General features: G+C 49.0%; 1 protein-coding gene across 1 annotated transcript in view; it reads right to left on the bottom strand.

Moving 5' to 3' along the window:
- The window catches only part of usp9 (ubiquitin specific peptidase 9), a 50,546-nt gene that overhangs the window by 11,478 nt on the left and 27,312 nt on the right, over positions 1–11,756 (bottom strand). Inside the window, 16 exon segments of the mRNA XM_042068343.1 lie at positions 324–465; positions 628–801; positions 1,135–1,325; positions 2,276–2,496; positions 3,134–3,341; positions 3,747–3,893; positions 4,451–4,597; positions 4,751–4,859; positions 5,107–5,273; positions 5,434–5,571; positions 5,893–6,018; positions 7,909–8,187; positions 8,626–8,756; positions 9,443–9,563; positions 10,421–10,570; positions 11,317–11,557. Coding sequence (XP_041924277.1) covers positions 324–465; positions 628–801; positions 1,135–1,325; positions 2,276–2,496; positions 3,134–3,341; positions 3,747–3,893; positions 4,451–4,597; positions 4,751–4,859; positions 5,107–5,273; positions 5,434–5,571; positions 5,893–6,018; positions 7,909–8,187; positions 8,626–8,756; positions 9,443–9,563; positions 10,421–10,570; positions 11,317–11,557 — 2,692 coding nt within the window.

The following is an 11,756-nucleotide window of genomic DNA, read 5'->3' as shown; positions in this document are numbered from 1 at the left end:
GATCAGTCTTCTCAGTAGTTTAATTTCATTTTACAACGTTCTAGGAAGGGGTGAGAAAATGATATAGATGGATAAAAAATTTTCCCACAATGACTAACCACACTCAGTTGTTAAACGTTGCTGTTGAAAAAAATAAATAAAAATAAAAAGGCAAATCTGTGCTATAAGGCAGACCTGCAAACTCTGGAGTAGTGAAAAAGGTGACCGCATACAAAACCCTATTCACTTCAACTACCCTGGTTAACATAGAAAAGGTGACTGTAGCCAAAAGGTGATAAGTTTGCAGGTGTGTAAGGACAGCGAGAGCCTTGAGGAGATCTCACCTTCTTGTTACACTTCTCACAGTGATAAGCGTTGGCACCCTCCAGCAGATCCCCTTTCACATACTGCTCCATCGAGTCCAGAAGGTTCTGGTGGTTTCTGATGTCTACATTCAGTGTTGTGAACGACTCCTCACATTCATATCTGCACACAACACACAAACAGCCATTAGGACAGTATACCTCAGCAAATCTTCCTTCTTAATCAAAATCAAAATTCCTCCAAAGCCACTGGAGGGAGGGAGAGAGAGCAGAGACAGACAGATTCTTCATTGATCCCGAGGAAAATAAAAATGAAGGCGTCTACCTGTGAGGACAGCCCTGGCAGATCTTCTGGTCGGCGAAGGAGCCTCCCAGCACTTTGCTGAGCATGGCCGGGTGACCCAGGGCCTTGAGCGCCTCGTCCAGGCTGTCCACCAGCGAGTTGAAGAACTCCAGTGCGTCGTGCTGCTCCCGCAGGTTCACCGGCTCACCCCATAACCTACGCATTGGGAGAGGAGATCTCAGGAACACACGCTACCAACTCACTGCCAACGGATGACAAACCCTGCAACATGTGATGAAACCCTGCAACACGTGATGCTACATACATGTGTTGCTAGAGCAGCAATCACAACCATTCAACAGCAGTTTAGTCTATTAAACTATCAACCCTTCATTTAGCATCACATGCTGCAATGACACACAAAATCACACACCAGTCACATACATCACCACAAGGCAGACAGTACTCTGGATATTATGTGATTTCATACTTGACTACAAGTTCTTCCCACAATGCTATTGGTTTTCAAAGCAGTAATACCAGACTGACCTGAACTGCTTCCAGAACCCTCGGGGCACGTAGTACTGCAGGCGTGAGGCAGCCAGGTGACCGAAGATGACCTGCAGGTGGCGCAACACGCCGATGTTGTACTCCTTCCGGTCCTCGGCCTTGTTGAGGGACGGCTTGTCGTCGAATTGGTGGTGGTAGCTGAACACCTCGTCCCGTGGGTCAACGTTGCTCTGCGAGATGGAAAACATCATCATTGAGACTTTTAAGAGCAAGCAGACACAATGGCTGGAGAACCGCTGTATTCAAGTTGTCTTCATTTTTGTTGAAACTCTCGACACATGGTTCCCATCACTGATTTCTGCTGTGCTCATAACATCCAGCAAGTGCATCAGGTTCCTTGGAGTGACTGGAGTGGAATTGATTTTTTCGATTGCTTGCAAGTCATCTTTTTTAATCAAATGAAATCCATCATATGAGAATGAACCATCCAGCTTTCATTTCATGTCTATTAAGAAACTTTATAAGCTTCCACTACAGATCAATCCCAAATGAGCCAAGACTTATACTAGAACACCATGTCCAGCAGAAGAATGAGTAACTAAAACCACAGTTTGGAAAGGACTGTCGAGTAGGTTTGGTTTCGTCTATGATCAAACACTCAAATTTTAAACAACCATTAATCAGTTGTTGTGTGCGTCAATAGCTGGGTTTTCAACCAACTGTGAGGTAGTTCTGCACCACCAATCAGAGGTTGCCTGGTTCCTCTAGCCAGTGACACCGATTATTAGAAGATGAACTGCAGCTGTGTTCAATCATGCGCTACCTCCTCATCCTGTTCCAACTGTGTGTGTTGATCATCTTTCAGCCTTCATTGTAAACCACTCATGCCATACCTAGTACAGCCTTCTGTCACACAATCACAGGCACACAACAAACTCCAAAGAAGTGGGACTGATTGACAATGTACTCAAAACAGTCATTGCGATTCTTACCCTAACATCTAAAGAGAAAGCCTGCCCAATTTATCACAAATTTCAATGCTTATGACAACTGAAAATATAATTTGTCATCAGCAACCACAGTAGTTGCTGTTGTTTTATTGGCTACCACTGCTACCACTGGCAGAGACAAGGTGGGGTTGTCTGAGTGTGGCGAACGTGGCCGGTCCGTGCGGCCGTACCTCGTTGTCCTGCTTCTCGTCGCCGGACATGTCGTCGTCCACGTCGCTGCCGGTTCCCTCGATGGCCAAGATGCCGTTCCTGATGGGCGGGATCATGTAGAGCTGCTGGATCACCGAGTTCATGTAACATGTGGCGCCAGCGTTCTTCAGCCCCACAAACCCTTTGGTGGGCCGCGGTCCCACCGGCGGTAAGTACTCCCATTCAGTAAGTGCCTCGCAACCTGCACAACAGAGACCACACACAAGGATGTTCAGCAATGAATGAACATTGTTTTTGGAAAAAGCTACCCTAGTCATAACTTTGATCCGGGACCAGCTTTATATAAAAAAAACAAACAAAAAAAAAAAACTCCCTTCCATTTTGAAAAAGGAGTAAACATTTCCAGTCATCTCATAGAAACGGTACCGTATTTATTTTCAGAGCTGCTAACATGCTCCGACTTGCCAGAGTAGCCTGACCGACTTCTGCGCTTGTTGTGTAATTGGGTGTCGTTTTGCACTCCTTCCTACCACTGTAATACGCATCAGTGCTCAATTTTATATCAGTCATATACATTCACTGAACAAGCTAACACTCATGGTAACCATGCTTGCGAATAGTACTCATCTCACAGAAATGTTTTGCTGAGCATGGTAAAGACTAAATAACACACACTGGCTATCATCTATGGATCAGTGAGTTGATCTAACGTGCCCTCAAAGGGTGCTTATAACAAAGTAATACGCTTCTCAGTAGCTAGGTAGGTTTTGGGTCCAAATCAAAGTAGCATGTCAAAGCAGTATGTCTGTCAAACATGTCCACACGTAACTAAAAGTTATCGGAGTGTGTGTTTACATCCAAATAGAGTGTGTCCATACCTAAGTAATACATTTCCGTGAGCGTGTCGACGATCTGCTTGAGGTTGCGCATGCAGCCCACGGCTAATGCCACCAGGAGCTCGAAACCGGCGTTGATGGTGGCGGGACTGCTGCAGACGGGGATGGCCTGCTCCGTGGGGAACTCGCCACTCTTCATGTACTGCAGGTACACGTTAGACGCCGGGAAGATGAAGTCGTCGATCAGCTCCTGCAGAGGGAAAAGACGTGCACACCGTTACACAAATGATCAATCAGACCAACAAAGCATGTAGATGATCCCCTTTCATAGAGAAAGAACTACTCATACTCAAACATTGTGATAATCAAAAAATGTAGACAGTTGATTAGATACGTTGTATTTCTGCGATTACAAACAGACTTTTTATGCACTATTTTCAAGGTGTTTCAATTGTAAGCATTAGTAATGGATGTTGTAATGAGCTTGACTTGACTTCATGGATGTCATAGTTGTGAGGGCATACAACAGTGAACCAATCAGTGGCGCATGAGCACCACTCCGTGCTGCGAGCTATGTGACACTGGAGCTGGCAGAGGGCTCGCGTCACCATGGCGTTTCCACTACAAACAGCGGGGCTAGTCTGCGCCCACTAACCTTGATGAGGTTGGCGCCGCCCTTCTCGCAGCCAATGTAGTACTTCTTCTCTGGGGTCTGGAAGGCCAGCAGCTCCTTGGTGACGCCCAGATGACCTTCCAGAATGGTCTCCTCCACGCCAGTCTCCCCAATCCTCTTCACCTCGTCCTGCAGGACAGAACAGGGAGACATCGGGGACACCATCACACAAACAGAAACATACTACACACACGGCATACAACTAGACGTGGTGATAAAAGTCTTGTCTTTGTTGTCTTCCATCTTGGAATGACTAGATGAATATCTGTTCCCAGCTCATTTTCCCATTATGGGGTACGTCCTTTAATGCTCAAGCAGTCACTGAGGGAATCATTTGGGATAACCAAGGGACTAAAAGAGCCAGTGTAAGCATTCAAGCAGCATGGTAGTACCACCTAACCTGTTCTGAACAACTATTCCATATATAATGAGACTTCTGTCACTAGACAAGTTAAGTTAAGACCATAAGCACTGGGACACTTGCATTTCCACTGAGGGTGCTGCCTTAAGCTGGCTCAGTTTTATAACAATGACAGGAGCAACAGAAAACAAGGAGAAAAAGGCTGTGGGAGGGAGAGAGAGAGAGAGAGAGAGAGAGAGAGAGAGAGAGAGAGAGAGAGAGAGAGAGAGAGAGAGAGAGAGAGAGAGAGAGAGAGAGAGAGAGAGAGCGCCTCAGATCCGCATACCCTAATTCTCTTGAGCCAGTCGATCTCGTTGTTGAGGAGGACCTCGGCGTTGGGGAGGTTGATGTTGCTGTTGTACGCGTAGTTGAGTAAGTGCCTTAAAAGAGTGAAGTAATCTCCGGCGTGCTTGGCACGCTCTTTTGCAGTGCTCTGAGAAACACACATGGTCATGGTCAGGACATGGTCACACCGAGGTGTCACACTGGATGCAGCTGCGCTTTTATTGTAGACATTTAGATGTTTCAGGATGGATTTCAAAACAAACAGAGCAGGTGTGTGTGTGTGTGTGTGTGTGTTACTTACTCCTAGAACGGTGAAGAGGAGGGTGATGAAGAAGAGGAGAGGCCGGTGGCCCATGCAACACCTGGTGGCCATGAGGAAGAACTGCTCCTGCGCCATCTGACGCACAGACCTGAGAAGAGCACACAACACAGTCAGTCATTAACAACACGTACGCATACGCATACACACACGCCAAATTACCCATCATGCCTTAGTTCTCTTAGTTCCTAGTCTGTTCATGACTAAGTTTCTTAAGGTTACTGGAGTTTCTGCTCCAGAACTGAGTAATGTGGGGTGACCTTTGACCCCAGAAAAGATCAGAAGAGGGCTGGTCGTCCAGAGGGGCCCTGCGGGAGAGTGCGCTGTAGGGGACTCACTTGCTCTGGCAGTGCAGCAGCAGGTCTATGATGAACGTCTGCCAGGCCTTCTCCTTGCTCAGAGCGTCTAGGGCGGTGGGCGTGAGGGCAAAGCACAGGGTCATGACCTCCAGCGCCTCGCAGCACACCTGCTCGTCCTCCGCGTCCGGCTCGTTCCCAGCGTTTGTCTGCAGCACACAGACACACACACACACACACACACACTTTAGTATGTCTTCACTCCATAGTGCTGAGAAATGTGTGACTGGGAGTCATACACGACAAGTCCTTAAAATTGGCATATGGGTCAAATCAAATCATCTCACACAGACACACACACACACACACCTTCTCATAGATCTTGCTGATCTCCTCATTGGAGCTGAAGACCAGCTGTACTGTGCCACATCCTGAGGCCCAGACGATTTTCTGTATGGCCCGAATCACACAGATGTCTGGGAAGTACTTTGAGGCCTGGAAGAAGTTCTGTTCACAAAAGACAACGATGAAAAAAAATAACAAACGAAATCAATAATCCTTGTTAACTCAACAATATATTTATGGGCCTCATTTGGAAAACGTTGGTATTAATCTCTCCAAAATAGCAAGTATTGAAGAGGTCAGAGGATTACATAATACTGATTGTTTCTGACTTCACATTTTTACACAAATAGAGGTAAAACAACCATAATGTATTTACAGTTTACATGTTGGGAAAGAGATGGAACAAAGTAACATACAAAGACAGACAGGCAGACAGAGACAGACAGACAGACAGGAAACCAGAGACTGGTGGTGTGGACTCACCTCGTCGGAGATCTGCTGCGCGAGGCGTATGGCCACGTTTCGCAGCATGCACTCGGCCGAGGGGTTGGGGATGTTCTGCAGGGCGTTCTGCAGCACCAAGGCCTGATCGTGGGTGGCCTGGTTAATCTGGACAAAACACACGAGAGGGACCAACGTTACCACAGCAACCCCAAACACGAGTTGCTTCTCAGTAGTTTACTAGGGAAGAGAGACACCACCACCACAAAAGATATGTGATGAGGCTATTTTGCTTGTTTTAGGGGCCCGTAACAACTACAAATTTGGTCGCTGGCTAGAGCCAGAGGCCCTTGTAAAATGATCTGACCGTAACACAGACTTCATCATCACATTTAACCTTTCCAGGAAAATCAATGAATTCCATGCATACGTCATGAGTATGCCGCAAACCTCCAATTGCACAATGCAACAGACATCAATCCACTGAATAAGGAAAATAAATTAAAAAAATTTTGGAAAGGACTCATGGAATCCTCCACCTTCACAAAGAGCCTCAACAAACCCACACTGACCCTTCCCCGCTGCTATCTGCACAGCCAACAGCAGACAAAGAGCCAAGTGTGAGGCCCCACGAGGGTTTGTGGCCTGAGACAGCTTCTGCCGAGACATTTTTCTCAGACACATGGACTTGTGTCTCCGGAGGAGGGGGGGGGGGGGGGAGAGGGGGACATGGAGGAAAGGAAAGGAGGGGAAAGGGGTTCTGACAGAGGGATTCTGCAGTGAAAAAACATGTGCATCTGCATTGTAAAAAATAAAATAAAAAAAATAAAGAATCTCATTTTTCAGCCTGAATTCAATCCAACACAAGACAAACACCTTCTTGAATCCATGGGACAGCACCTGGCTCTCTTGTCAGTGGTGGGGTTTGTATGTTTGTATGTTTGGGGTCTGGCGAGGCACAATGCGAGGTCACGCTCCATGGGACAGCACCTGGCTCTCTTGTCAGTGGTGGGGTTTGTATGTTTGTATGTTTGTATGTTTGGGGTCTGGCGAGGCACAATGCGAGGTCACGCTCCATGGGACAGCACCTGGCTCTCTTGTCAGTGGTGGGGTTTGTATGTTTGTATGTTTGTATGTTTGGGGTCTGGCGAGGCACAATGCGAGGTCACGCTCCATGGGACAGCACCTGGCTCTCTTGTCAGTGGTGGGGTTTGTATGTTTGTATGTTTGGGGTCTGGCGAGGCACAATGCGAGGTCACGCTCCATGGCGAGCGCTGCAAAGGCATCTTGCTGTATTTGTTAAGGACACTTATTCTGCCAGACACCCAACACCCCTGACATTTCCAAGCTGAGAAGCGAGTGGAGAGAGGAAGATTGGGTGGGGGTGGGGGGGGGTGGGGTTGGGGGGGCATGGAAAGCAGTGTGTGTTGGGCAGGGGGGGGGGGGGGGGGGGGGTCCGCTCAGGACTTTCTTAATGTGATTGATGAGCCCCCGAGGAGCGGTGGTGGGGAAAAGGTCAGACACTCGGACAGAAATAAGATTTCCTTCTGCAATGCGGTGCGCGTGTGTGTGTGTGTGTGTGTGTGTGTGAAGGCGAGTGGACTGACACTAAGGCTGCTCCTATTTCATTACTAGGGGAGCTGTTACTTGTCTATCTTTCTTTCTTTTTTTACGCACTGCATCTTGTTCACAGGAAGGGCGGCATTGCACAGGATGAGATTGCCTCAGATTGCTTGCAGAATGTGTGAAGGATGGGTCTCTCACACTTCAATAACCCACCCCCCCCCCCGCCCCACACACACACACACACACACACACACACCTCTATCTCCATCTCAAAAAGATAAGATCATCTCATTCCTATTCAGGCAACAGACATCTCCAATGTGAACACAGGAACTGCCATACTCCAAAATAGAGAGACAGAGAGTGAGATGTGTGTGTGTGTGCGTGTGCGTGTGCGTGTGCGCGTGCGCGTGCGCGCGTGTGTGTGTGTGTGTGTGTGTGTGTGTGTGTGTGCGCGCGTGCGTGTGCGTGTGTGTGTGTGTGTGTGCTTACTGGTGAGACGGGCATGGTGCCCTCCACCACTGGCTGGCAGGCCTCAGCAACAGCCTTGACGTGGCCGAAACCGACAGCGGTGAGCAGCAGCTTGGCGATCTTGAGGGCGTTGAGGTAGGCGCCCCGCCGCGTCTCCATGTCAGCGTTTGGCAGGAAGTTGTTGCGTGTGAGCATGCTGAGCACCAGCGGCAGCCCGCCGCTCTTCAGGAAGTTGTACTGGAAGTCGCTGGCGTCCTCGCCCAACGTGTGGCTGGCCGGCATCAGCAAGGCGTACACCACCTGGGACGGGAGGGGGAGGGGGTAAAAAAGACGAGAGAGGTCAAGAGCAAGGTGGACACTTGCGAGACACAGCAAGCCGACTAGTCTAGCCGGGGGGGGGGGGGGTCATCCGACGAGTGCGTAAACAAGAGACAGAGCCAGACAAGTCGTTCAGTTTCCGAACAAAAATGTGGCAACGTACGATAATGAATTCCCATGCCCTGTGAAGCAGCTGGCATATGTAGTGGTCCAGTCATAATACCAGATTGACAGCCATAAACCATCGCTGTAGTGCACACGGATGGGCACAGGCAGAGAGTGTGTGAGTGAGGCTAGGAAAGAAGCCACATGTGTGTGTGTGTGTGTGTGTGTGTGTGTGTGTGACAGGTGTTAGTCTTGCAGCGGTGTGAGGCACAGACTACTGATGACTGCTGCTGATGCGTGGTAACAGACAGGTACCTCGATCAAGTAGAGCACTTGAGAAGGCGACGGGCCAAAGAAGCGGGAGTCGAGGGTGGGACTAAGGCTGTTCTCTCCCAGTTTGGCATGATCCAGGCAGATCGCTCGCAGGTTCTCCATTGTAGTGTTATCTGAGGACATCAGAAGAGCCGGATTCAATAACTCAACACAATGACAATTTCAGCAGAGACTGGCATAATGTAAATCACTAGCATAATATCAAACTATAATGACACATTCAAACAAGCAGCACTGATTTCTTTCAGTTTCTGTTCATTTTATTTGCTTTCTCTTTCTTTTCCTTCATTATACTCCTTCCCCCCCGCCCATCTCTTCTCTCTCTCTCGCTCTGTCACCCCATCTCTTTTCTCTCTCTCTCTCTCTCTCTCTCTCTCTCTCACCCCATCTCTTCTCTCTTCACTCTCTCTCTCTCTCTCTCTCTCTCTGTCTGTCACCCCATCTCTTTTCTCTCTCTCTCTCTCTCTCTCTCTGTCACCCCATCTCTTCTCTCTTCACTCTCTCTCTCTCTGTCACCCCATCTCTTTTCTCTCTCTCTCTCTCTCTCTGTCACCCCATCTCTTCTCTCTTCACTCTCTCTCTCTCTCTCTCTCTCGGTCACCCCATCTCTTTTCTCTCTCAGTACCCTAATTACCTCATTAGACATTATTAGGGCATTCAGCTCGTTCCGTGCATGTGTGGCTGCATGTGCGGCTGTGTGTGTGTGTGTGTGGCTGCATGTGCGGCTGTGTGTGTGTGTGTGTGTGTGTGTGTGTGTGTGTGTGTGTGTGGCAGGACAGTCTGGTGCGGACGTGGTCACCTGGGGGCATGAGCTTCATGAGGACGCGAGCGCCGTCGCGCAGGAGGGGCATGTTGAGGTTGCAGCCCAGATCGGCCACCTGCCACAAGAAGGAGATGTAGCGCAGGTGCAGCGACATGATCTGCAGCAGAGGGGAGAACACAGGACAAGACGGACACGTCAGAGACAGGACAATAAGGGAGTGGTGGACACAGCTAGAGAGGGGTCTTAGAAGTATGATCATGTAATAAGACTGAGAACATAAACACTTCATAGGTTTCCACATACATAGAATGGATCTTGGTGTTGTGCCATAAACAGGATAAAATACACAAGAGGGCGTGTGCATGTGTGTGTGTGTGTGTGGTGGTGTATGTGTGGTGTGGTGTGGTGTGGTGTGGTGTGGTGTGGTGTGTGTGTGTGGGGGGGGGGGGGGGGGGGGTTGAGACCAAATGAAAAGAGAAGGAGCCCAAAAGACGCAGTAGAAAGTTAACTGAGAAATAGGAAAATGGGCAGACACGGCTCAGCGCTAGCAACAGCCAGCCTCACACCCAGGCCTGTCCCCTTCTGCTCCCCCCGTAGCTCTGCAGCTTCCCGGCACACACTGGCCCTGCACAGCTACTGTGGAGCCTGGCCGCTCATGGTGGTGAAAGTGAAATATGCTCGTAGAAGGGGGGGAAAAAAAACACAACCACGGTCTGTGAGGACAGCAGCTGCTAACAGCATCACTGTCAAGCACCCGAGAGGGCAGGAGGAGACGGAAGAAAGGAGAGAAGGAGAAGAGAGAGGGAGCAGGAGGAGGAAGAGGAGAGAAGGAGAAGAGAGAGGGAGCAGGAGGAGGAAGAGGAGAGAAGGAGAAGAGAGAGGGAGCAGGAGGAGGAAGAGGAGAGAACAACATGCAGCGGCGGGTCCACACAAGGTGAGGAAGGCCAGATGTTGGGTATGAGAAGGGGTGTGTGTGTGTGTGTGTGTGTGTGTGTGTGTCCAATTGCTCCTCACCACTCCAGGCAGGCAGCTCTCCACCTCGGGGTTGGGCCCGTCGCTGTAGTGGTTGCCGTGGTTTCCGGGCGAGCCGGTGGAGGAGTCCGAGGAGCTGTCCGGGCTGGAGGGCATGTTGGCGCTGACCTGCGTCAGCTTGGCCGTAATCAGCTGTGGTCAGAGGGAGAGACACAGACAGACCAAACAGTCAGACCAATGGAGCGGTACTTCACCATGAAACAGACCACACAATACGGCTATCGAGGAGGACACACCTTAACACACACTGCACATAGGCGCCGGCAGAAGCCCGTTGAAACTTTCCGGCATTTGTCCACGCACACCAGCGGCGAAATATTTAACCGACAACCATTCAATAAGCGGTGGATTTTATTGAGCAACGGCAACAAAAACAAAGCTGAATCAGGACCTATACAGTGGCGATGAAAGTCGGTGGTGGTGTGGGGCGTTGTATTGAAAACAATGGAATCTAATATAATCGAACGTCGAAAGTAAACTGTATCATGTCGGCGCCTATATGAGGGAGCCTTTACATATATCATGTCAGTCAAGCTGACGTGGAATGAAGCCTATTCGGTTATTAAGTGATGATGCAATAACGGGATACTAAATGTCTTTCACGGTTAAACGGCTTTTGGAGCCACTCGTTTTTTTCTCCATAAACAATAAAATAAACTATTTTTGACGAAAAAGCTGGTGGACCAGTGACATCGGACTTAACAACCGGATATTGACTAGAACATGAGCATATATACACTTCATCAAACCATAGTGGGTAAGTATGTGAGTAAAGCATGAAGAGGTCGATTTTTCCAGACCAAGTCCAAGGCAAAGAATCACCCATCAACATGAGAGAGAGGAAGGGATGTCAGGGGGGACACTTGGCCATTTCTTACCGTTTTATCCTTGAGATTGAGCTGGCCAATCAGCTTGCGGTCATCGTTGGGGTCGACCATCTCTCCGCCGATGTAGAGCTCGATCTTGGTGTGCGTGCTGTTGGCCTTGATGCGGTTAAGGATGCTGCGCCGCACCGAGCCGATGGTGTCGTTGGTGTGCGACCAGATGTCCAGGTCGTCCACTTGTCGGCCTTGGTTGGGGAAGCGCACGATCAGTGTGATGTGCTTGCCCCGGAATGCTCTGAGAAAGAGACAGAAAGGGAAAGATTTTTTATAATATTCATAAAGGGTCTTCAGTATGCATTTTTCTAATCTTAGTCTAAGTCTAAAACACTTATTAAATGTAGCTAGTACGCGAGCAGCTAAACAGTGAATTTTGAGTGATGATCAGCTCCTTTTTTAGCTGGACAGGCAATGCAATCATCATGGGCTATGATGAT

Source organism: Alosa sapidissima, chromosome 2 (assembly GCF_018492685.1).
Source record: "Alosa sapidissima isolate fAloSap1 chromosome 2, fAloSap1.pri, whole genome shotgun sequence".
Classification (NCBI taxonomy): domain Eukaryota; kingdom Metazoa; phylum Chordata; class Actinopteri; order Clupeiformes; family Clupeidae; genus Alosa; species Alosa sapidissima.
The sequence above is the reverse complement of the archived record's forward strand: the minus strand, read 5'-3'. Positions and strand labels throughout refer to the sequence as shown.